Source organism: Balaenoptera physalus (genome assembly GCF_965194825.1).
Source record: "Balaenoptera physalus genome assembly, chromosome: 1".
Taxonomy (NCBI): Eukaryota; Metazoa; Chordata; class Mammalia; order Artiodactyla; family Balaenopteridae; genus Balaenoptera; species Balaenoptera physalus.
This window is the reverse complement of record NC_138882.1, coordinates 140,493,876-140,521,768: the sequence shown is the minus strand read 5'-3', so window position 1 is coordinate 140,521,768 and position 27,893 is coordinate 140,493,876. Positions and strand designations below refer to the sequence as shown.

The following is a 27,893-nucleotide window of genomic DNA, read 5'->3' as shown; positions in this document are numbered from 1 at the left end:
TGGTGAATATCTAGGAGAGATTACAGGGAACTTAGACTGTACTTGCCATACTTTTGTAGTTAAAAGAAAAATCTCCAAAGTAGCACATGCAACATTTGGAATGAACAAAAATTAAAATAATGATATTGAAAAATAAATGGATATAGCACAGATAGTCCTGTAAGTTTAAGATCAGTTTCATTATTCTTTATAGAAGCTATTTTCCTTTGTCTTTCTTTTAAATAATGCAAATGTACATACCTGCATTTATCCAGCTGTCCAATGCCCCCCAAAAAGCAGACTGGATTTTCTTCTCTACTTTCCAAAACCCATTCAGAGCTGAGCTAAAGACAAAGATAAATAAATAAATCAGCTACAGAGGTAATTGCATCAGAAAATAAGAGGACACGTTCATTAAGGAAGCAGCCCAAACCATAAGCAGGCAGGAAAAAGCATTTGGGAGGAAGAAGGCCGGGGCGGGGGTGGGGGGGGGCGGACATTGATGAGGACACTGAGAGGACAGAGAGACATCTTAGGGTGTAAACATCAAAGAAGATATTATTTTCACTGCTTCAAGAAAGGAAGCCAGGGACTTTTGCTTCTTGGTGTAGAGTGCCCCGTTCAGTGTGAATGAGGACTGTGTGCCTTTTCCGTCAACAACCTCTCTCTTGAGGCTGTGAACAATAGTATAGGGGCCCAAAGATGTGCACTTCTATTTCCCATTTCCACTTCCTTTAGAATTACCCTCTTCCCAATCCAGCCTACCCATGGCTTCATTTTAATGGTGAAACAGCAGATGGTATGGTGAACGGAGGAGGGCCTGGGAACAAATCTGACCAATGATGCTTTCAGTTCACCAAATATTTTTTGAGTCATTCTTATCTGAAAACTTAGGCAGCAAATAAAGGTCTTCCCAACTTCCCAACCTCACCTCAAAGCCTTATTCATACTAAACAAGAATACCAGCTTGGTTCTGTAAAATTAAAGTACCTGGTCCCATTCTTACCACCAACACCAACACCACCGCCACCACCACCTACACAGCTCTGCATTGTTTTAACAGCTTTCCTTGGTGCTCCTCACAAACTCTTTTTAAGAGTAAAATCAAACTATGTTTTGCAAATAAGGAGTAACCACTCTTAGTGATTTGAAAATGGTTGCCAAATTAATACAGATTATTGTCTCAGTTTTCTGTTGGTCATTCCACACATTTTATCAGAATCCAGTTTTAGAAAGAGCACAGTCCCATGCATGACGAGGCAGAAGTGGAGGGGTGCCTGGGGAAAGGGAGATGAGTTACTACCTCTGAGGCTGCAAGGCCAGCATTCCCACAGGACATTACAGTCGAAGTGGGAGATGGCACAAAACACAAAAGCAACCTAAAATCAGTAGAGTGGGCGTGGCATGATATCATCTTTATGCCCCTTGCTAACTCCGGTGACTGACACTGGAGAGGGCTGGTTTGGGGAGGTTTTCTGCAGTGGATAAGGCAAAACTAATGATAGGAGGCCAGGCAGGAGATATAAGTATGAATTTTGATGTGATGACTTTGACTTGGCTATTTTGTCATGACAGTTTTTAAAAGATTCAAAGAACAAATCATTATACTTTCAGCTTTAAAAAATTTAATATAACCAATTGTTTTACTTACATAAATAGATACCCTGCCCTGCAGCAAAACAGCAATCTGAAATTAGCTACATCTAATACCCTGCTTTGGCTCAGAAGCAGGTGTTCAAATCCCACATTTAGGAGACTCATTCGACAATTATTTTTGAGCAGTTCTTCGTGCCAAAAGCTGAGCTATACCAGGAGGCCGCAATGAAGAACAAGAGCAATATGGTCACTGCTCATGTGGAGCTTACAGTCCACAGGACTAAAAGAATCAAACAAAGATGCACAGAAAGAAGTAATCATAAAGAACTTAAAATGCCATGAAGGAAAAAGAGAGCATATAATAAGGAATGTGATTCAGCATGGGACTCAAGAGGGAAGTAACACTGAGCTGAGATGGAACGGCTATCATGGGAGGTGGGGAGAAAGCAGTTTGGGTAAAGGATGAGCATATGCAAAGGTCCTGTAGAGGGAAGAAGCCAGTCCGGTCTCTCCAGATGCATAAATGGGGAAATCCCTCCAATACGCCTTTTTAGGCGTGGGTAAAGAACAGCACTAGCACATTCATACTTGCTAACAGCACGCCTGGGGCCTTGCTACCCCATGATTCCGGCAGCACGCTGCCAAGGATGAATGGAAATCAACCAGATGGCCTCCATGCTTTAGTGCCCCAAACCAGAAGAGGGACGCACACTCAGAACCTTTTAGAGCAGGAAGAGACCTGAAGTTCCACCAGTCTCTTTAAGAAGGGCTACTGCATAAATCTTTTTAAACTCACAAAAGCATTTTAATATGCACCATCAGATCACATGTTACTTGAACACAGGAGTCATGGGGATTGAGGATCAGACTACAATCACCAGGGTTCTATCAAAACCCGTAATCAAGAAGAGTTTGGTTTTTCCATTATTCATTCTCTATTACAAGCAACACTGTATTGAAGTCACATTGTACCTAATAATTTTCAAACTGACTTCCAGTATTACTGGACAGGACAATAAAATGGTATCAATTTGTGATGCTTAGCCTAGAGATTAAACTCTGAGAAATCAAGATCAGCAACAGAATTTCTTGACAATATGCATTTACTAGGATGTTTTTATAGACTGATTCAATAACAACAAAAATCCCTGTTCTCAGAAAATTGACATTCCAATGATAAAAAATTAAACACACCCATATAGCACTTAAAAGGCATGCTAGGGCTTCCCTGGTGGCGCAGTGGTTAAGAATCCGCCTGCCAATGCAGGGGACACGGGTTCGAGCCCTGGACCAGAAAGATCCCACATGCCGCGGAGCAACGATGCCCGTGCACTACAACTACTGAGCCTGCGCTCTAGAGCCCACGAGCCACAGCTGCTGAGTCCGCGTGCCTAGAGCCCGAGCTCCGGCAACAAGAGAAGCCACCGGGATGAGAAGCCCGCGCACCGCAACAAAGAGTAGCCCCCCGCTCGCCGCCAACTAGAGAAAGCCCGCGTGCAGCAATGAAGACCTGACACAGCCAAAAATAAATAAATAAAATAAATTAAAAAAAAAAAAAAAAAGGTATGCTAAACATTTAAACCTAAGACTGGTGACCCACTTTATATGAAATGACGACTCATTCAGGATGACAAGTGTTTTTTGTGCTACAGCATTTGTGCAACGGCCTCATTCAAGTAACATTTCTTTCCGAATAAACTAAACAACATGCTCTAACTACTTATTTTTAGAACAAGTAGGAAAAGAGCAAGATCAGCTTATAAATACTTTGGATAATTCCAAGAAATCAATTCAAGCTTCTTGCTCCAAGATACAAAAAGAAAATCTTTAATGCTAGAAAAACTGACCAGTAGGAATCACTCAACACAACACCCTTTAAAAATAACATGATTCACTGGGTTCCATTCCCAACTCAAATGAATACAAAGAAGCTCAGAAAATAGTAAGGATAAAAGTGAGAAATCAAAAGCTTTTTGATGATAGCAGTGAATTCTTCTACCCTAACCTCCTTATAAATTTTCAAGGATTTGAAAGAAAATGCCTTTCTTCCAGTGAAGAAAGTGGCTTTAGTGGCTTAGGCCATTACTTTAGTGGCTCAATCTTGCAGATGCTACTTTACATGAAAAAAAAAAAAAATCAGGGAAATTTTGTGAATTCTGAATTTTTTAGTTTATAAAAGTCTTATGCAAGAGATATGTATATCTAATATTTTGTGAATGACGGAAAAGTAACAGAAACAAAATGTGACTCTGTGAGTCTGAACAGGACTAACTGCAATAAACGGGGTAGCACAACTATTTTGTAAGATGCAAAATTCCAGAAATCAGTGTCTGAAGATATGGAAAGCCTGCTATATTTTCAAGGATATCTTTTGAAATACAGGTATCTATTAAAGGAAGAACATAAAATTAAATTTTGAATAGTGGAGACGACAGACATAAAGATAGATCATATTAATATTCACAAATATGATGATCAGAATATGAGTGCTTTGGGCCAAAGGCCATGGCCAGATGTATATGATAAAAATAGACTGGATGATGGTTAAAATCAATGACAACTATATATGTATAACTGAATCACTTTGCCATACACCTGAAACTAACACATTGTTAATCAACTATACTCCAATATAAAAAAAAAATTTTAAAAAGGACTATCATTAAAGAAGGAATAAATGAAAGTAAAATTTAAAAAAATTTTTAAATCAATGACAAGACTCAAAATAAAATACCTTGGATATCTGATTTTTACTAGAGAAACCATCACACCTACAGTGAATTACCTAACGGATGCCTTAAAGGAATCAAAGCTTTTGATTCCTGAAGTAGAAAACACAAATAAAATGTTGATGAATTAAGGTATGAACCCAGAAAAATTGAAAAGAAAAACATGTAATTTAGAAAATGTCCTGAAATCAGCTGCTTAATACCTTAAGAAATGTTAAGACTGAAGATCTTAAACCTTAAAAACCATTTCAGCAGGCACCAGTCTTAAGGATGGTGAGGAAACCTGATGCAACAATACAAGCTCCAAGAGGGCAGGGACTCTTGTCACTTTTGTTCCATGCTTTACTGTATTAGGTGATCAGTAAGTAGCTAAATGGTTAAATGAAAGATGAAGGTAACAAAGCAAGCAACATCACCCGATGGAAATATCACCGTAATGCAGGGTGTGTGATTTTATTGCCTCTATACACAACTAGCAAGTGGACCTTGAGCAAGTCATTTAAATCTGAGCCCATCCGTGAACCTGAGAGGAAGCATCTTGCCCAACGGATCAAAAAAAATCTCTCAAAAAGTCTTCCTTAAGCTCCTACATGCCTTTTTTTTTTTCCTTTTCCCTCTTGCATCTCCCTCCCTCCCACCCTCCCTATCCCACCCCTCTAGGTGGTCACAAAGCACCGAGCTGATCTCCCTGTGCTATGCGGCTGCCCCCCACTAGCTATCTATTTTACATTTGGTAGTGTATACATGTCCATGACACTCTCTCACCCTGTCACATCTCACCCCTCCCCCTCCCCATATCCTCAAGTCCATTCTTTAGTAGGTCTGTGTCTTTATTCCCATCTTGCCACTAGGTTCTTCATGGCCTTTTTTTTTTTTTTTTCCCTTAGATTCCATATATATGTGTTAGCATACTGTATTTGTTTTTCTCTTTCTGACTTACTTCACTCTGTATGACAGACTCTAACTCCATCCACCTCATTACAAATACCTCCATTTCATTTCTTTTTACAGCTGAGTAATATTCCATTGTATATATGTGCCACATCTTCTTTATCCATTCATCCAATGATGGACACTTAGGTTGCTTCCATGGCCTGGCTATTGTAAATAGAGCTGCGATGAACATTTTGGTACATGACTCTTTCTGAATTATGGTTCTCTCAGGGTATATGCCCAGTGGTGGGATTGCTGGGTCGTATGGTAGTTCTATTTTTAGTTTTCTAAGGAACCTCCATACTGTTCTCCATAGTGGCTGTATCAATTTACATTCCCACCAACAGTGCAAGAGTGTTCCCTTTTCTCCACACCCTCTCCAGCATTTATTGTTTCTAGATTTTTTGATGATGGCCATTCTGACCGGTGTGAGATGATACCTCATTGTAGTTTTGATTTGCATTTCTCTAATGATTAATGATGTTGAGCGTTCTTTCATGTGTCTGTTGGCCTTTTTCAAATGAGGCTGTAGATGTGAAAGATGTTAGTGCTAAAGCAATATAATGTAGGCTTTATGGCAGAGGACTGAAGTGGGTGGCCAACTTGCTTAGAAGAACAAAGAATAAATAGGGATTCTGAGCAAAAGCCTGGTCATAAATCAAAGTCCCACTTCATAAGTCTCAGATGACACAGCAGAGCAGTTAAGAGCCTGAGCTGGAGTCATAAGGACCTGGGTTTGTATCCTGCCTTCCCCACTGACTAGCGATTGTAATCTTAGGCAACTTACTTACCCTCTCTAAAACTCAATGTTCTCAGCTGTAAGTGGGGGGATTAAAAAATAGCCTCTATCTCCTAAAGCTGTTAAGAGTTAAATTAGTTAATGCATATAAAGTACCTAACACAGAGTGTAGCAGGCAGTAAGCATTCCTATTTTGGTCGTAATTTCTGTTAAACTGATTACAGCTTGATGGAACACAGTTCCAGTCAAGGAAAGGGAGCTCCAGCATACACCGAGCGTCTGCAACATCTCATGCACGGAGCTAGGCGCTTGCACTTAATTCTCATAAAAAACAGAAGTTTCAGGCCAATCAGTGGGGGTGCCAGATGTCAAACATGCGACTGACTCCAAGGACCAGGCTTTTTCCACAGGGGCGTAAAATCTGCTTTAAAGTGCCCCCCATCACCAACACCACTGTCTTCTCTGGCTTCGTAGTACTTTCTGTAGTCTAGCATCCACCTAGGAGACTGGTCTCATCCCGGGCCCCTCCCTCCAGAGACTGAAAGAACTGTCGTTCAACAAATCATGAAAGTGCCCCGGGCCCTGCCTGCGTTCCAGCCCACAACTATCACACTGCTCTGGCACCACGAGGGTAGGGGTGGATATGTGGGGAGGAAGTTCTGGTGGTCCTGGCAGAGGCCCACCCCGTAGGCACGGAACCTCCTAAAGGCCTAACACACACACACACACACACACACACACACACACACACACACACACACACACACACGAAAGCGTCTTTCTTCCCTCTGAGTCTCATTACCCGGGGCTTCGCATCCACCGGAGACTTGTCAATGACTGTGTTTGTTGCTCCCGGTGTCCCCTGCTTTACTGAGGCCCAGATAACTGTTCTGAGGAAGGCATCACAAGATGCTATGCAAAGCTAATGGATTCCAGCCAAAAAGATGACATAAAAACAAAATCTGTTATTTTTTCCCGTCAGCAAGTCAGAATTATGGCTTTTCTATATGCTACTCCGGCCACACAGAATAACTCACTTCTAACTATAGCAGCAATTCCAGGAATACCCCAGAACCGTAAGTGCTGCTCCATTTACAATAAACTTCTAGGGATGATCAAACAATCAATGCCAACTCGATGATCCAGGGCTCTCTGCACTGCTCCCAGTGAGCCTGCTTTCCCTGAGAGACTGCTTCTGATCAAACTAAATTAAGTCAAAATGTGTCTTCCTAAAAGCCACACTGTATCAATACGCTTTGCTATTCCCTCCCTTTTATTTCTTTTACCACTAATACATCTATAATGTTCTTAAAGAGCACAGAATACAGTAGTCAAAATATGGTGACAGAAGTGGACACTCTAAAGGTGGGGAAAATGGCTTGTCTTCACCTTCTGTGCTTTCCAATCGTTCATCACTAAAATACTTATTAAGCACTTGTACCATCACAATAAAACCTTGCATTTATATGATACTTTATAGCTTAAAAAGAGCTTTCACATCTATAACCACATTCGAGTCTCACAGCTCCTTTCACAGATGAGAAGACTCAGCTTCAGACATTCCCACGGTCAAGTGGCCAGTGAGTGGCGAGACCAGGCTCAGACACATTTCTCAGCCTCCAGCTTCACTGCCCTTTCAGTTTGCCACATTTCCTTGGGCAAGGCGCGGGCTTTGGGGGAATCTAAAGAAGAACCACGCTTAAAATCTAAGCCCACCAAAACCCTCCTGTCTATTATTAATAGTTGGCAAGCATTAAGAACTACAGGAGTCAAGAAGAGAGGGCTGTGAAGTGACCAGGTAGAGTGGACTCTGTTCCCAGCCTTGAGGAATAGAGACAATCTAAAAAGAAAGGAGGGGTGCAGCTGTCCTGGAAAAGGGCTGGAGGAAGGAAAATCGAGAGGGTGGAGCTGCAGGAAGGACTATGCAGACCAGGAGGGATCAGGCAGGAAAGAAGTAGACAGAGTGAAAAGGTGAGGCAGGGTCGGACTGAGGAAAGGGCGGTAGGGAGAGAGAGAGAGAGAGAGAGAGAGACAGAGAGACAGAGAGACAGAGAGAGAGGGAGAGAGAGTGTGTACACGCACATGTGGGCACCAGCTTCTGTCTGTAAGCAATAAGAGAAGCTGCCTGGTATTGAAAAAGTCTCTAAAGCTCTCTGAACACAAATCCTGTGTAACAAGGAAAGTATTAGATGACCTCTACAGTTCTTTACAGAACAGAAGCAGTTAGAAGCCTGGGCCTAGAGTCACCCTAACCTGGGTTCAGACCCCAGCTCTAATGTCTGTGTGATCTTAGTCACGTTTTTCAACCTCTACACGTTTCTGTTTTCTCTGGAATTAATAAAGTATCTACAGGGCTGTTGTGAAGATTCAAGATTTCTCTAAATCTCTTCCTCTAAAGTAACTTTTTACTGGCTCACACTCAAAAAGCTCACAGTTCATTAGTTAATCAGTTTTCTGTTGAGTATACTCAAGGCTTTTAAAAATGTTTAGATTAAAAAAAAAAAAAGTAACAAAGCAAACAAACCCTATCTTACAAATGTTTGAAATCATATTATGCTGCACCCTAACAAAACTAATTCCTCATTAACTTGTATTTCCAAAGGGTCGTGATACAAAGACACAGAACCTCTTACAGATATGCCATCTGGCGAAACTTCAAGGTAACTATAATTTAAAGGAATATAGAGGAAGCAACCCTGAATCCCCGTCCACCCCTTGCTAACTTTCACTAATTTATTTGTGTGCCTACTGCATATTTACCTACTCCCTCTCTCTGTTATGTACTAAGCTCTTTGGGGGCAGAAATCCATCTAACGTGTTTCCTGTAATTCTTTAACCACTTAGGGTTCCCGGAAGCAAACAACAGAAACCAGTTCTGTTTACCTTAGGATGAAAATAAACTAAGGGGAAGATATAAGAACACAAGAACAGTCTGATAAGGACATCGTTCTAGCACGGCCACCACTGGTCACCAGCCATCACCACAACTGGACTCCTGATTCTGCTGCTTCCATGAATGGTCTCAAGCCACCCCTATGTATTTGTACCATTCCTTCCAGAAGCTAAGTCTTGGGACAGAGGAATCCAAGAGGCTGGACTTGGTTCACCGCTAGTCATGTGTCTGTACCTCCTTCAGCTTCCACAGCAACAACGGATGATCACTCCAGAAATGAAGGGGGTTCAGAAGCTGGACAATGTCAATGCATGTTAATTGCTATCAAATGGCAATGTCCACACCAGTCTATACCCCAAAGGAGCTCAGCTATTGCCTCAAAATATAAAGTGATGCTGGGGAGAGAAATAAAAGGAAATCTCAAGGAAAGTGTTTCCCTACATGTTCTCCTGCACCTCTCCTCAACCAAGAAACTGTAATCAGTTTTCATGTTTAGACTTGAAATAGCCTACCAACAGTCTCCAGTGCTGCACTAAGGCAGAGCTCTTCGTGAACCGTATTTGCATAGTGAGCAATCCACTCGGTCTTCACCAAGACAGCAGACTTGATCAACACTGCTCCTCCACAGCACGGAGCCTCCTCTCTCTCCTCCCCATCTGCCCCAATTGTCTCTGGCACCAGCCAAGAGTCCAGTAACATTTACACACCACTATCTGACATCTTAGGAACCCATGCTGACAGCTTTTCAAACCTTTTTTACCATGATCTACAGTAAGAAATGTGTGTATGACACCATGTGTGTATGACAAAAAATGAGTTTCACAGAAAAATATCCTTACTACATGTAATTCACTCTGATATTTTCTATTCTATACTATTTTCTTCTGCTTAATAATAGATTTTAAATGCTAAATAAGACCCACAAAATCGATTTCACAGTCCACTAATGAATAATAAACCACCGTTTGAGAAACACTGGTTTAAAGGACTGAACAAGATTACCAAAACAGAATTTACTTTATAATCACTGTTTATAGTCAGCTGAACATAAAATAGTGAACTGCATTTCATCTGGAATTCCTTTGACTATGAGAAGATCATCCCTCTTTTCCCGAACCATGCAGCCTAGGATTTTTTTTTTTTTTTAAACATCTTTATTGAAGTATAATTGCTTCACAATGGTGTGTTAGTTTCTGCTTTATAACAGAGTGAATCAGCTACAGATATACACACGTTCCCATATCTCCTCCCTCCCGCATCTCCCTCCCTCCCACCCTCCCCATCCCACCCCCCCAGGCGGTCACAAAGCACCGTGCTGAACTCCCTGTGCTATGCGGCTGCTTCCCACTAGCTATCTATTTTACATTTGGTAGTGTATATATGTCCATGACACTCTCTCATCCTGTCACATCTCACCCCTCCCCCTCCCCATATCCTCAAGTCCATTCTTTGGTAGGTCTGTGTCTTTATTCCCATCTTGCCACTAGGTTCTTCATGGCCTTTTTTTTTTTTTTTTCCCTTAGATTCCATATATATGTGTTAGCATACTGTATTTGTTTTTCTCTTTCTGACTTACTTCACTCTGTATGACAGACTCTAACTCCATCCACCTCATTACAAATACCTCCATTTCATTTCTTTTTATGGCTGAGTAATATTCCATTGTATATATGTGCCACATCTTCTTTATCCATTCATCCGATGATGGACACTTAGGTTGCTTCCATGTCCTGGCTATTGTAAATAGAGCTGCGATGAACATTTTGGTACATGACTCTTTTTGAATTATGGTTTTCTCAGGGCAGCCTAGGATGTTTTAACACAAACAGCTGCACTGAGATCCACTGAACACTGCCACACTCACAGTCTTCATTTCACAATACAGGTTCTTCTCCCAGAAAGCTCTTCGGCTGTTTACCTCCTAAATCCATATAATGCTACCAGAGATAAAGAAAATGTAGAAACAATACCCACAAAGCATGGAAGATTCAGATTTTAAATTCTGCCATTACCCATGATTTATTCCCATAGTCCCCAGTTTCTAACCTTAGAATCACATCTCCTAGTGATGCTTTGCAGGAAACTAAACAATTCAAAATCCTTTCTGTTTACTTCACATCTGTGCAAATTTTTCAATGTATTTTATGGAAATAACCATTGTAAATGGAGAGGAGAATTCAGCGTATGGTCATCAATGGATATTTCTAGGGAGGGGAAAGCTTCCCAAGTTTTGAAGGTTTAAATAGATGGTATATTATGATGAATTTGGCTAGGAGTCTTCTGCAGCAACTTTAATTATGTTTTTCTACCAATGAACTGAAAAAGGTGAGCAAATACAGCTATTCTTTCTCAAGATAAATGCTTACTTTATACTCTGCTCATAAGAAGGCAGAACCTCAATGAGACACTTTTTTGTATCCTTAAAGCGAGGTCCCAAGCAGGGCCAGAACATGACTACAGCCATAATTCTTTTATCAAAGGGCCCCTGTCTAACAGACAACAGGCATCCATCTCGTTGCACCAAAATATTCAGTGGCAATGCCTGGTCTTCATTCATTCAATTTTCCTGTTTAATTTTTTGGGGGAAGGAGGGGAATGGTGCAGACTTCAGCCATGGAGCTTCTTTGGCCTCTCCTTTTAAGAGAAAACAAATGTAGAAAAAGAGAAAGGGAGGATAATTTTCTAAGAGCACTGTGGAGGTAAATATTATGGTAGGATGTTAATGACAAATTAGACTAAAAACATAAACATAATAACAACTAGAAGGAATAACTCCCTCGCTCCTGGACATCTTCATTAAGTAAAATAACCAACCAAACAAAAGCTCATTATGAAAAGCCTGTGAAGCACACTTTGGTGGGAATAAAAGAATGCAAGAAAAGATGTATCATCAAAGAAGAGTTAGCAACCCAAGAATGTGAAAAAGTAATAATACTGATACATGATTGATTGCCAAACACAAGACACATCCAACCAAGGCAAAGAGTATGTTCAGAGAAGGTGTGAGTGTGGGGTTGAGGTAGTTAACCCAATCCAGAAGAATTCAGGAAAAACCAGCATGGTGGAGTTAACCATTCTGGTCAAGAAGAACTGAGCTAGAACACTGGCCCTGACACTCAGTCGCTGGGATCAGGTTACTTTTTAACTTTCAGTGATTATTTTCTTATTTGCAAATAAAGATAACAGTAATTCTTTTACAGGATTATTTTACACTCTGAGAGAAGAAATATATATAGGTCTAGTAGAACACCTGGCCCAGATTAGGCATATAATAGTATGACCATTATGGAGCAGGTGGGATTTGAACTGGGCCTTTAGGAATGGGGAAGATACAAATAGGAAGAGAACAGCAGCCGACTGAAGGGAACATTCCAAATAATAGAAACATGAAGAAATAACAAAAGAAGGAAAGGGGCAGTGTAAAACCCTTTGGAGACTGACCAGAAGGTTTGTGTAGAATAGAAAGAAATGAGAAAAAGGAGAAAGCTGAGACCAGTTTACAGCAGACCATAAACGCCCAACTCAGGAGTATGGACTTTCCTTTGAGGAGACAACCCCAGAGAAGAACTCAAATCCCCACACTCACATGAATTCCTCAGAAACAAGAAAAGTCCCCCAGTATGTGAATATGTGCTATGTAGAGATGGGGGGAACTCAGACACAAGGAGATGACAGGCAAAAGCATGGGGACACTTTAAATTCATCTGCAGAAAATAATATCCTCTTTTAAAATATTTTAAATGAATCAACTAGTCCTTGATGGATATACAGGCACTGTACACTAAGATTCCCCACCTCCCCTTTCCCTCAGTGTGAACATCCCAGGACAATAAAAGTTAACTGAGCAAACAGCCCCAAATATTGCCACTGGTAAGAGCTCATTTGAATATTCATGGGGGGGATCTATACTCTAACCCCACCTTAATACACACACATAACTCCCACAAAGAGCAACTTTTTTAAAAAAATAATAAATAGGGGAGTGTCATGGACATATATACACTACCAAATGTAAAATAGATAACTAGTGGGAAGCAGCCGCATAGCACAGGGAGATCAGCTCGGTGCTTTGTGACCACCTAGAGGGGTGGGATGGGGAGGGTGGGAGGGAGGGAGATGCAAGAGGGAAGAGAAATGGGAACATATTGTATATGTATAACTGAATCACTTTGTTATAAAGCAGAAGCGAACACACCATTGTAAGGCAATTATACTTCAATAAAGATGTTTAAAAAAAAAAAAAAAAAAAAAAGCTAGAGGTTTTCTTCTGCAAATTACACTGTGAATGAGTCAGAAAAAACTTTCCCAAAGCTTTTGTCTTCATGGCTGAAGAGCCAGCCTGGCTGGGACATTTCCTAACAGCACTGGGGGAACGAATATTCTGCTGCTGTTGATTAATCATCCTCTGCGGTGCAGCCTCACAGAGTTGTTCATGGGGCTACCCTTGGGAGTCACTCTGAATTATTTTTGTAACATCTTGTCCTTGGATAAAAGGAAACACAGAGTCAGAAATAGGAGGTTAGGAGGTCACCTATTACTCAGCAGAGTTGTTTACACAGCCTTGTTTCCCTCTTATCCAGAGTTAATGTCCTGGATAATTGATAGGTATAAGGCACACACATTTCCAGGGATCTAAATATGGCAGAATTCACAAAAATCATGTTCAATGGAAATTTCTCTGCCTTTGATGATTCAGAAGAGCATATCAGACCTTCTCAGGCCTTAGAATCAAGATTATGACCAATTTTCATTTCACAGAACTGTAAGGGGTGGAACTGGGGGGCGGGGAGGGAATCCGGTTAGTGGAATTTGCACGAACAAGTTCCCTTGTACTAGCATTCATTTCAACAGTCTCCATGGCCATAAAAAAAGAACGAAAATGCCATTTGCAGAGACAAGGATGGACCTAGAGACTGTCATACTGAGTGAAATAAGTCAGACAAAGACAAATATATGATATAGCTTACATGTGGAATCTAAAAAAATGGTACAAATGAACTTATTTACAAAACAGTAATAGAGTCACAGATGTAGAAAACAAACTTATGGTTACCAAGGAGGAAAGTGGGGAGGAGGGATAAATTGGGAGACTGGGATTGACATATACACACTACTGTATATAAAATAGATAACTAATAAAAACCTACTGTATAGCACAGGAACTCTACTCAATATTCTGTAATGACCTATATGGAAAAGAATCTAAAAAAAAGAGTGGATATATGTATATGTATAATTGATTCATTTGCTGTACAGCAGAAACACAACACTGTAAATCAATTATACTCCAATAAAAATTAACTTTAAAAAATAAAAATAAAAGAATAAACAGTCTCCGTTAGTTTACATGAACGTTTTATCAACCCATGCAGCTCTCTGATGTGTGTCCAGCCAGGTGGTACCTGAACATTTCTGTCTTGGCCAAGAACTGTGTTTGTCCAGTGCATTACACCTGTACACACAGCGAATAAGTAGCAGAAATGCAGCACAAAACTGATCCTCAGATGCCACATCTCACGGATCTCACACTGTACTAAAATAAATATTAATGAAGGAACCTCTCTCTGTCTTTTTAGCCTTTCTCCAAACAAATACAAAAAAGCAAAGCTGGCGTAACTATACATAAACGTTAACTAATCAAAATCAATAAACACAGTCAATATTTTTACAGCTTACAAAGCACTTTCAATATATGATCTCCATTAATCCTCACAATAATTTTAAGTATCATTCCTCTTATTTTAATCATAAGTAAACTAAGGCCTAGAGATACTTAAGTGACTTGTAAAAGGTCATATGTATTTATTAACTGGGTCTCAAATCCAAGTCATCAGGAGGCAAAGGAAATGGAAACAACTAAAGAAAAAAATGACAAATGATCATGGTGAAAAGGTCATATTTCACTAACAGTCAAATTAAAATAACAGGATGCTATTTTTTATCTATCTAATCAGTAAAGGTGGTGTAGCTGTTTTTAAACATAGGTACAATCCTGGATTAGTTAGAAGTATAAATTACTGTCATCTTCAAACTATAAAAGTTATTTAGACTCATGATAATAAAAATATACATTCAATAATATAGAAACATATCACTGAAAAGCTGAAGTTCCTCTCCCTACTTCCCAGAGATAATCACTACTCAGTTTTTTGGTGCAACCTTTCTCGAGGACAATTTGGCCTCATATATCAGTTTGGACTTAAAACCCCTCACATTCGGATTCAGTAACCCCACAATACTTTAATGAAAAAAGCAGCTTACAAAACAGCATGCAGAGGATGAGCCTAGCCATGTTGCATAGACAAACACAAATAATCCTAGAGAGAGAAAAAAGATGGAAGATGGGGAGGACACTGCAGGAAAAATTACCCATTTAACAGTGATTATCTTGGGTGTCTGTGGGGTTAGTGATTACTTCATTTTGTACACTCTTTAAGACTTTTCAAGTACTCTACCACACCTATGTGTTATTCCATCCAGGGGGGAAAAGTAATTCGCCCAAGTTACACAAGGAGTTGGGGCTGGGATCGGGGGTTTAGGAGAGATGATTCCTAGCCCACTATTTAAGCCATCCTATCAATATATCCCACTCTGCCTGCTGTAATTTTAAAACAGTTCAACAGTTACCAACAACCCAAAGCAATTAAGAGATGTAATTATTTGTTAATAAGTGATAGAGGTATGAAGTGCTATGACTTCAGAGGAGAAAGAGGTCACTGGTGCACAGAACAATTCCAAAGGCTTCATACGTCAGATTTAGAAAGGTAAAGAGAAAAAGCATGCTCCATTCCAGATGAAGATAAAGGTGTGATCAAAGGCAGCAGGAAGAAAACCAGCAAGCCTATTTGGTGGACAGTAAGCAGACATAAGCATATTCATGAAGAGAAGCAGGAAATAAGACCGAGAAAGGTATGCTGGGGTCAGACTGAGATGGAAGAGATGATGGAGGAGTGGAGAGTCACAGATTGCTTACACATCCAACTGGTGAATAAGCCCCCATCATTCTAACTCCTTTGTCTCCGTCCACTTCTCTCCATCATCCCATCACTTCTCTCTCCAATTAGGGCAACATTGTCCTGAATAGTTTCTGCTTTCCTTCTCATATGCCTCTATTCCAGTCTCCACGATGCAGCCTACTTCTAAACTGCAAATCTGAAAATCTTATGCTTTCTCTTAAACTCCTTTATTTTCTACTCTCTTAAGATGGCCTTCATAGCTACTTGTGATCTAACCTCCCACGGCTTATCACTGTTTGTACCCAAAACTCCAATGTACTATTTGCAGTTCCTGGAATCCAGTACACCCTTGTCCTCCAAGCCTTTGCCACCCCCATTCATTCTTCAGTTCACAGCTCAGAAATCATATCCATCATCCAGGCTTCCCTGACTTGACCCACCTGCCAAGTTGAGGCATCCAGAGCAACCTGTGCTTACCTTTACAGCAGCATTTATAATCCTGCTCTGTGACCATCTGTAGAATTGTGTCTTCTCCACTGTCTTTGAGCCCCATGAGGGCAGGGACTGTAGCTATTATCTGCCTATACACAGCACCCAACAACAGTGCCTAGGGTACAGCACATATTCAATAAATGCTTGTGGAAGGAACAGATGCTTAAACATTTCCTTTTCCAGGATGCCTCCCCTGACCATCCCCACTTCCCTCTAGAAGTACTCACCTATTCCATGTCAATATTATATACCGGTTTGCATTTAAGAAACTGTTTTATAAGAGTAAATGTGTAGTTATAGGCCTTACTGAATTGTGCAAAACTACTTAACTTTGTATTTTTTTGTATCTTCCCCCACCTGAGATTTTGCAACGTGCTGGGAGTTGCCTAGGTGAAATGATAAAGAAAGTCTAATACTGTACATCAAATCAATTCAATTGGGCCAGCAAGTGGAAAAAAAAACCCAAGTTCATAATGATTACGGACCAAATGTTGATTTCTGTTACAGAAGAATCAATGATAAATTGTGAACCAAATTTACAGGTAGTTTTAAAATATTCTCTTACTTACAATTATATTGCAAGGCACTTAAATTTTTTAAATTTATTTTTAAAGTATACAATTCAGCAACTTTTAGTATATTCATAAAGTTGTACAACCATTACCACTATTTAATTCTAGAACATTTTCACGTTCATGCCCATTAGTAGTCACTCTCCATTCTCCCCTCTACATCCCCTGACAGTCATTAATTTATTTGTCTATTCTGGACATTTCATATAAACGGAATCATACATTATGTGGCCTTTTGTGTCCAGCTTATTGCACCTAACATAATAATTTTTTCAAGGTTCATCCATGTTCCTAAATCTCTATGCCTCGATTTCTTTATAAAATGGGCTTCAGTAAATGGTGTTTGTAAAACTGAACAGCCACATGCAAAACAATGAAACTGGATCCTGCCATTTACCACCTAAAATATTTATAATTTCACATCTAAGGCTACTGTAGACAATTATAAAAACTGTCATCAACTAAGTGGAAATATTGCATATTAACATTATTCATTCATTCATGCAACAATATTTGTTGTTTAAATTGTATTAAATTGATTAAATTGTATTGAAGCAAATTATATTAAGCTGCCTACAAACCTGTCTATAAAAAAAAAAATGAAACTGGGCCACTATCTTATGCCATACACAAAAATCAACTCAAAATGGATTATAGACTTAAACATAAGACCTGAAACCACAAAACTCCTAGAAGAAAACACAGGCAGTAAGTTCCTTGATGTCTTGATTTCAGTCTTGGTGATGATTTTTTTCAATTTGACACCAAAAGCAAAGGCAACAAAACAAAAAAAAACATGGGGTATTACATCAAACTAAAATGCTTCTGCACAGCAAAGGAAACTATCAACAGAATGAAAAGGCAACCTACTGAATGGGAGAAAATATTTTCAAATCATATATCTGATAAGGGGTTAATATCCAAAATATATAAGGAACTCATAACTCAATAGCAAAAACAGAACAAAACAAAATTCCACAAACAATCCAATTAAAAAATGGTCAGAGGATCTGAATAGATGTTTTTCCAAAGAAGACATAGAGATGGCCAACAGGTACATTAAAAAGCACTCAACATCACTAATCATCAGAGAAATGCAAACCAAAACCACAATGAGATATCACCTCACATCTGTTAGAATAGCTATTATCAAAAAAACAAAGAATAACAAGTGTTGACGAGAATATGGAGAAAAGAGAACTCTTGTGCACTGTTGGTGGGAATGTAAACTGGTGCAGCCACTATGAAATAGAGTATGGAGGTTCCTCAAAATATTAAAGTAGAACTACCATATGATTCAGGTATTTATCTGAAGGAAATGAAAACACTAACTCGAAAAGATATCTGCACCCCCTATGTTTAATTGCAGCATTATTTACAATAGCCAAGACACAGAAACAACTTAAGTGTCTATCAAAGAATGATTGATATAGAAAATTAATATATACACAATGGAATATTATTCAGCCACAAAAAAGAAGGGAACTCTGCCATTTGTGACAACATGAATGGACCTTGAAGGCACTATGCTAAGTGGAATAAGTCAGAGTAAGACATACTGCATGATCTCACTTACATGTGGAATCTTAAAAAAACAAAAACAAAAACCAAACTCACAGATACTGAGAATAGATTGGTGGTTGCCAGAGGTGGGGGTAGAAGGGTAGGTGAAATGGATGAAGGGGGTGAAAAGGTACAAACTTCCAGTTATAAGATAAATAAGTCCTGATGATGTAATGTACAGCACAGTGACTACAGTTATCAATACTGTAGTGTATATTTTTAAGTTACTGAAAGAGTAAATCTTAAAAGTTCTCATTGTAAGAAAAAAAATGGTAACTATGTGTGGTGACAGACGTTAAATTTACCGTGGTAATCATTTCCAAGTATAAACATATATCAAATTATGTTGTATACCTAAAACTAATAACGTTATATGTCAATTATATCTAAATGAATGAATGAATGATCTCTATTGACCTGACTGAAACTAGAAGGTCTAAAGTAAACAACATATTAGAAATGTATTTTTTAAAGGTGAAAAAAAAGAATAAAAGTTTGTAAGAATTAAAAAAAAAAAATTGACTAATACCAGATGATGGTAATATAAAGTCCTTGCCAGGGATAAAAGAACTACATGGCGGGGGCTTTCCTGGTGGCACAGTGGTTAAGAATCCGCCTGCCAATTCAGGGGACACGGGTTCAAGCCCTGGTCCAGGAAGATCCCACATGCCGTGGAGCAACTAAACCCGGCACCACAACTACTGAACCTGCGCTCTAGAGCCCGCGAGCCACAACTACTGAAGCCTGCATGCCACAACTACTGAAGCCTGTGTGCCTAGAGCCCGTGCTCTGCAACAAGAGAAGCCACCACAATGAGAAGCCCGCGCACTGCAACGAAGAGCAGCCCCCGCTCGCCACAACTAGAGAAAGCCCACGCGCAGCAACCAAGACCCAACACAGCCATAAATAAATAAATAAACAAACAAAGAACTACATGGTTGCTACCTTGACCATAAACTCTAAATGACACCTTTTCTCATGAAAGTTATGATGACACAACCCACCTGTGTTCTAGCCCACACATCTGACTCAGGGTCAGAAATCATGTCCAATAAATTATCATCCTACAGATTATCCTACAATCAAAACTAACTTGGGTTTTCTCCCTGGCACATCCCATGCGCTTGGGAAAGTCACCAACTTGACTGTAAGTTCCTAGAGGGCAAGAACAAGATCTTTTCTTCTCAAGTCTTCTCTGGAGGTTTCAAGGCATAGTTGGCACAGTGCTCTGAAATTAATAGGTATATATATATTTGTTCAACAACACTTAGATACTACTACGTGCCAGGCACTGTACTAGGGGCTATGGTTATAATGAGAAACAAGAAAAACAAGATTCTTTAATACAGAAACAGATATAACTTTTAAAATGCTGGTTAGGTTAATGAATCTGAACCAGAAAATGTCACAGCCAGGAGTGACATTAGTGATTAATTCATTCAACCTACTCATTATAAACGTGGACAAAGACCAAGTCAAAAAGAGAAAAACAAGTATCGTATATTAACACATATATGTGGAATCTGAAAAAACTGGTATAGACTATATTATTTACAAAGCAGAAATAGAGACACAGATGTAGAGAACAAACGTATGGACACCAAGGGGAAGGTGGGGTGGGATGAATTGGGAGATTGGGATTGACATATATATACTACTGATACTATGTATAAAACAGATAACTAATGAGAACCTACTGTATAGCACAGGGAACTCTACTCAATGCTCTGTGGTGACCTAAATGGGAAGGAAATCCAAAAAAGAGGGGATATATGAATACATAGAGCCGATTCACTTTGCTGTACAGTAGAAACTAACAACATTGTAAAGCAACTCTACTCCAATAAAAATTAAAAAAAAAAACAAAGACCAAGAGAAGTTAAGTGGCAAGTCCACAATAAATACAAGGATTAGATTAAATCAGCATTCCCAAACCATGTTTTCTGGAACCTTGTATTTTTATGCAATGATAATTGTTCTATACACATATAGCTCAGAAAACAGGGAGAAGGAAAAAGGAGGTCCGTAGTGAAATAAATTGGGGAAACACTAGTTAAACAGTATTTTAAACAAGAACGCTCAGCCTTTTTAAAAAAATGTTTTATTGACATATAGCTGCTGTACAGTATTATGTAAATTACAGGTGTACAATACAGTGATTTCACAATTTTTAAAGGTTATATTCCACATATAATTATAAAATATTGGCTATATTCTCCATGTTGTTCAAAATATCCTTGTAGCTTATTTTATACCTAATAGTTTATATACCTCTTAAGCCCCTAACCCTATATTGCTCTCTCCCCACTGGTAACCACTAGTTTAAAGAAACTCAGCCTTTAATTTGGTAATAAGTGTAGTGAGTCTCCAACTTTTGCAAAATTATTTGACCTAGGGACTTCTTTTTTAATGAAATATATATTTGGAAAAGCCTGAGTCATATGATCTCTATGTTCTCTTTCACTTCTCAAATTCTATAACTTTACCTAAGAGTATCAGTCTCAGAAAGCCTTCATTCCTGGGGCTTTAAACTATCTAGTTTAATATAACAGATTCTTCAGAAAAGGTATTCATTCATTATTCATCCACACGTTCATTCAATCACGTATATTCATATTCTCTCTCTCTCTCCCCCTCACACGCACACACATGTCCTCAAATTGGACAGACACAAGCACAGAAATAAAATCTAAAATTTCAGTTTAATCAGATCAACTAAAAAGGTACTCATAAAAGAGTGGGGGAGAACAGGGTATTTTTGTAATGTCACCTCAAGCAGGTGCTCTGGAGGTAATGCCTGGGAAAAGTTACATTTCCCTATTACCCAATAACCCAAACACCTGGGGAAAGTCCTTGCAATTCTGAGAATAGCATCTGGTCACAAAGAAAACCCAAAGAGAGAGAGGGGAGCAGTCACCTGGGACAGAGTGGAGGCACCTTTCCCCAACTCTGTCCCAAATGATCCTCTGCCTTTAGTTGCCTCGGCCTTCTCGCTTCTTTCCCCTTCAACCCACTTGATTTTCCTGTTTTCATCCCTGATCTTTTTGCAAGTCTTCTCTTTTCACCATGTGATTGGATAAGTTATATGACACACTGGCAGCTGGCCAGAGAGTCTTCCCAGAAGAGAGCCCACTTTTCAGGAAACTTGCCTCGTTCCCAGTTAAGGGAAGACAGTAGAAAAGAGAGGGAGCAGAGACTGAGATATGGCAAGTTCAAACAGCTCACTAAAATTTGGGAAGTCAAGCAGATACCTGTTCACAAAAACAGAATCCAACTGTACCCAATTCATACTTAGTACACATACATAGAGATGTATACATGCATATAAAGTATGTCAAATATCAGTGTTAAATTTTTTTAATATGAGAACCCTGTTAATAGTAATAGCTCATGATCCCTCTGCTGTATATTTTCTTGGTCTGATTAAAAAAAAAAACAGAAATAAAAGTATATTTAAAGCATACATCATGTGGTAGGCCTCTTGTAAAATTTCCCAAACATCCTCCCCATCCCCATCCCCTCTCCCCGCCAGTTATAGAACCTACACAATGGGAACCTCCACGACATACCAAATTCAGACACACCTCATCCAATCCCATACAAACAGATTTTCAGAAGAAAAATCAAGGGGGAAAAGTGAATTTCCCTAAATAACTTCCCCTACTTCTATATTTATTCATGCAGTTTAGCACTTAATGATTTTCAGTGTGTGTTCAAGTGTAATATCTTACACAACCCCTATAACAATTGTGTGGGGGGGTCAGGTTCTAGCATCCTCATTTTCAGAGGCTAGAGCCTCCTCCACCTCCCAATCTCCAAATACTGGTGAGCCCTGGGACTCAGGCCTGGATCTTCACCTTTCCTCTATCCACACTCACTACCAAAGCAATCACAATGAGCTGCATGATTGAAATGGCACTTACATGCTAACAATTTCCAAACATATCTCAGAACTCCCATCGCAAATACCCAATTACTTCTTCAACACCTCCACTTGGGAGTTAATAAGCGTCTAAAGCCAATATAAAAAACAACACTTGATTCCTGCAACACCACCACACACCACCTCCCTCCTACCCTGAGTTTGACATCTCAGTAAATGTCGCCACTATTCACCACATTGTTTGAGCAAAAAATTCAAAGGTCAGTCTTGACATCTCTCTTTTTCTCACATCCCATATCCAAACCATCACCAATTCTTATCAGCTTAGCTTCAAAAAGTCACACATCCAACAATTTCTCACCACCCCATACTCGGTCACCATTTTCTTCTTAACATAAGCACCAAGAAGGCAGGGCTGTGTCAGTTTTATTCTCTATTGTATCTGCAATGTCTGACACAATAAATGCTCAATAAATAGGGAACAAATAAATGAATATTGGCTCAAAGAGTAAGGACCCACAGAGTAAGATAATGACAAAAGCCAGGTCTTGAACCCAAATCTCCAAATACATGGGGAAGTCCATACTACCTTTTGAAGCTTTAAAGGAAAAGGAAGAGGGGGGCTAAATACTACTACCTTCCACGCTTGTACTTGTTTTTCTTTTTCCTTTACCCTTCTCTCTCAAATGCACATACTCAAAACTTCTTTTCCAATTAACTTCTACTCTAAGCAGTGAGGAAATGCATACAAGGGAGAGAAATGTTCATGGATCCAATGTACAGTCAGCTTTTCAGTAATACCTTTGGCCTGTTTTGGTAAAACGGTATAAAATGTTTTAAAGGTTAATAAGGATGATGGGAGAGGGGACCAGTTCAGATGCTTCCACAGCCTAATGTCAATTCTGAACTGAAAATATCAGGACACAGGGCTGGGCGTGGGGTTGCTTCTATAAGTAAAGCAATATATGCATACATTTTATCTAAGTGCACTTATATTGGGTTGGCCAGAAAGTCCATTCAGGCTTTTCTGTAACATTTTATGGGAAAACCCAAACGAACTTTTTGGCCAACCCAATACATTCCTACTGGTGTCCTTAAGGAATAACTATTAGAAAATGAAAAAGATGGGTTCTGAAGGAAAGAATAACACTTTTCTAGCATAATAAACCTTTTTGGGCCCTTCTCAGACCTGCAGCAAAATGGAATTTATAAAGTGTGCCAGGCCCACAACAGAGTCTGCCACAATAAATCTCCACCTTTCTGAGCCTCAGGTTCCTAGGTACAATGAAAGCCTACAAATAAGATGTGTTAGAAGTGTGTGCTCAGCCCTGACATGCCAGGATTCCCCTAATTTTAAGGAACTGGGCTCCTGAGAAGATACAGGAGCTACCTCTGAGTGCAAAAAAACATACTAGTGAAACGCAGGAGTAAAGACTACAAGGAGTAAAGACTACAAAAAAGCTAGAAGACTCAGCTCACACCAAAACTACCCACTGACTGGAATATAATTAAGACCTTTACTCTGCTATTCGCATTAGCCTAAATCCTTCTAAATCAGATTTTTCCTAGTTTGTAACTTGAGACATGTTCAAAAGTGTTTAGCATTGTACCATCTGTCCAAAACTATTAAGGAAAAGAATAATGACAAAGTAAAGGATACTACTGATCTCCTTAACAGATAGAATATTTCAGACACTTTTAAAATGTCCATTTATCTCTACATAGAATTGGTGATGTAAAGTGAAGTCAAGTCAGTACTGCTCAGGTTAAAATATTATGCACTGTAATCACAAATAATTTTTATCACATCCTTAAACGTAAAACCTAAAACCATATTAAGCTATATAAAAAGCCATATAAGGCTAGCTTTTTGGTCCTTATTCTCATGGTGGTAATCCTCTCAAAACAACATACACATTGAGCTGTATCCTTATTAATTTTAACATGACAGAGGTCTTTCTACTGAGCTACCATTTCCAGCTATTCTTTTTTTTTTCTTTTAAGTTTAAATTTATTTAAATTTTTTTGTATAACATGAGATGGACAACCTAGTTCACTTTTTAAAGATATGGATAACCAACTGAACCAATACTATTTATTGCAAAGTTCCTCCTCTCCCATTACTCTTACTCTGCACTGTTGTAACTTTTTATTATGTGTGGGTTTAATTCTAGACTCTGCACTTTATGTCCAGCCAATTTATCACCTCCCTTGGCAATATCACCTTGCCTAACTTGCGGCTGCTTTATGGCAGGTGTTGATAGCTGTGGTGTGGGCCCTCCATTCTCGTGTTCATTTTTACCATCATTTTTGGTCTTTCACACTTCCACGTACATTTTAGAGTCTACCTGTCAAGTTCCATAGAACCCCTGTTAGAATCTGAATTGGCAATACACTGCATCTATAAATCAATTTAGGGAGGACTGATGTCTTTTTTTTCTTAATAGATCTTTATTGGAGTATAATTGCTTGACAATACTGTGTCAGTTTCTGTTGTACATCAAAGTGAATCAGCCATATGCATATACACATGTCCCCATATCCCCTCCCTCTTGAGCCTCCCTCCCATCCTCCCTATCCCAAACCTCTAGGTCATCACAAAGCACCCAGCTGATCTCCCTGTGCTAGGCTGCTGCTGCTTCCCACTAGCTAACTATTTTACATTCGGTAGTGTACATATGTCGATACTACTCTCACTTCGCCCCAGCTTCCCCCTCCCACCCTGTGTCCACAAGTCCATTCTCTATGTCTACATCTTTATTCCTGCCCTGCAACTAGGTTCATCAGTACCATTATTTTTTTTTTAGATTCCATATATATGTGTTAGCATACGGTATTTATTTTTCTCCTTCTGACTTACCTCACTCTGCATGACAGACTCTAGGTCCATCCACCTCACTACAAATAACTCAATTTCGTTTCTCTTTATGGCTGAATAATATTTCACTGTATATATGTGCCACATTTTCTTTATCCATTCATCTGTCGATGGACATTTAGGTTGGTTCCATGTCCTGGCTATTGTACATAGTGCTGCAATGAACACTGTGGTACATGTCTCTTTTTGAATTATGGTTTTCTCAAGGTATATGCCCAGAACTACCACATGATCCAGATATTCTTTTTTTTTTTAAACATCTTTATTGGAGTATAATTGCTTTACAATGGTGTGTTAGTGTCTGCTTTATAACAAAGTGAATCAGCTATACATATACATATATCCCCATATCTCCTCCCTCTTGCATCTCCCTCCCACCCTTCCTATCCCACCCCTTTAAGTGGTCACAAAGCACAGAGCTGATCTCTCTGTGCTATGTGGCTGCTTCCCACTAGCTATCTATTTTACATTCGGTAGTGTATATATGTCCATGCCACTCTCTCACTTCGTCCCAGCTTACCCTTCCCCCTCCCTGTGTCCTCAAGTCCATTCTCTACATCTGCGTCTTTATTCCTGTGCTACCCCAGGGTTCTTCATAGCCATTTTTTTTTTTTTTTTTTAGATTCCATATATATGTGTTAGCATACGGTATTTGTTTTTCTCTTTCTGACTTACTTCACTCTGTATGACAGACTCTAGGTCCATCCACGCCACTACAAATAACTCAATCTCGTTTCTTTTTATGGCTGAGTAATATTCCATTGTATATATGTGCCACATCTTCTTTATCCATTCATCTGTCAACGGACACTTAGGTTGCTTCCATGTCCTGGCTATTGTAAATAGAGCTGCAATGAATGTTGTGGTACATGACTCTTTTTGAATTATGGTTTTCTCAGGGTATATGCCCAGTAGTGGGATTGCTGGGTCATATGGTAGTTCTGTTTTTAGCTTTTTAAGGAACCTCCATACTGTTCTCCATAGTGGCTGTATCAATTTACATTCCCACCAACAGTGCAAGAGGGTTCCCTTTTCTCCACACCCTCCCCAGCATTTATTGTTTGGAGATCTTTTGATGATGGCCATTCTGACTGGTGTGAGGTGACACCTCACTGTAGTTTTGATTTGCATTTCTCTAATGATTAGTGATGTTGAGCGTCCTTTCATGTGTTTGTTGGCAATCTGTATATCTTCTTTGCAGAAATGTCTATTTAGGTCTTCTGCCCATTTATGGATTGGGTTGTTTGCTTTTTTGATATTGAGCTGCACGAGCTGCTTGCAAATTTTGGAGATTAATCCTCTGTCAGCTGCTTCATTTGCAAATATTTTCTCCCGTTCTGAGGGTTGTCTTTTCGTGTTGTTTATGGTTTCCTTTGCTGTGCAAAAGCTTTTAAGTTTCACTAGGTCCCATTTGTTTATTTTTGGCTTTATTTCCATTTCTCCAGGAGGTGGGTCAAAAAGGATCTTGCTATGATTTATGTCACAGAGTGTTCTGCCTATGTTTTCCTCTAAGAGCTTTATAGTGTCTGGCCTTACATTTAGGCCTTTAATCCATTTTGAGTTTATTTTTGTGTATGGTGTTAGGGAGTGTTCTAATTTCATTCTTTTACATGTAGCTGTCCAGTTATCCCAGCACCACTTATTGAAGAGGCTGTCTTTTCTCCACTGTATATTCTTGCCTCCTTTATCAAAAATAAGGTGACCACATGTGCATGGGTTCACCTCTGGGTTTTCTATCCTGTTCCATTGATCTATATTTCTGTTTCTGTGCCAGTACCATACTATCTTGATTGCTGTAGCTTTGTAGTATAGTCTGAAGTCAGACTATACTACAGGGAGCCTGATTCCTCCAGCTCCGTCTTCTCAAGATTGCTTTGGCTATTCTGGGTCTTTTGTGTTTCCACACAAATTGTGAAATTTTTTGCTCTAGTTCTGTGAAAAATGCCATTGGTAGTTTGATAGAGATTGCACTGAATCCGTAGATTGCTTTGGGTATTATAGTCATTTTCACAATGTTGATTCTTCCAATCCAAGAACATGGTATATCTCTCCATCTGTTTGTATCATCTCTAATTTCTTTCATCAGTGTCTTATAGTTTTCTGCATACAGGTCTTTTGTCTCCCTAGGTAGATTTATTCCTAGGTATTTTATTCTTTTTGTTGCACAGGTAAATGGGAGTGTTTCCTTAGTTTCTCTTTCAGATTTTTCATCATTAGTGTATAGGAATGCAAGAGATTTCTGTGCATTGATTTTGTATCCTGCTACTCTACCAAATTCATTGATTAGCTCTAGTAGTTTTCTGGTAGCATCTTTAGGATTCTCTATGTATAGTATCATGTCATCTGCAAACAGTGACAGCTTTACTTCTTCTTTTCCGATTTGGATTCCTTTTATTTCTTTTTCTTCTCTCATCGCTGTGGCTAAAACTTCCAAAACTATGTTGAATAACAGTGGTGACAGTGGGCAACCTTGTCTTGTCCTGATCTTAGTGGAAATGGTTTCAGTTTTTCACCATTGAGAACGATGTTGGCTGTGGGTTTGTCATATATGGCCTTTATTATGTTGAGGTAAGCTCCCTCTATGCCCACTTTGTGAAGGGTTTTTTATCATAAATGGGTGTTGAACTTTGTCGAAAGGTTTTTTCTGCATCTATTGAGATGATCATATGGTTTTTATTCT

The 27,893-nt window shown here is 39.2% G+C and overlaps 1 protein-coding gene across 2 annotated transcripts in view; it reads right to left on the bottom strand.

Annotated features, from left to right (window-relative positions):
- JAK1 (Janus kinase 1) overlaps positions 1–27,893 on the bottom strand; it is a 143,425-nt gene that overhangs the window by 51,734 nt on the left and 63,798 nt on the right. For both annotated transcript variants that reach the window (XM_082453359.1, XM_082453360.1), the window contains exon 2: positions 241–323. In XM_082453359.1, the coding sequence (XP_082309485.1) occupies positions 241–246 (6 nt within the window). In that variant the 5' untranslated portion in view covers positions 247–323. The remainder of the gene's footprint in view (positions 1–240; positions 324–27,893) is intronic.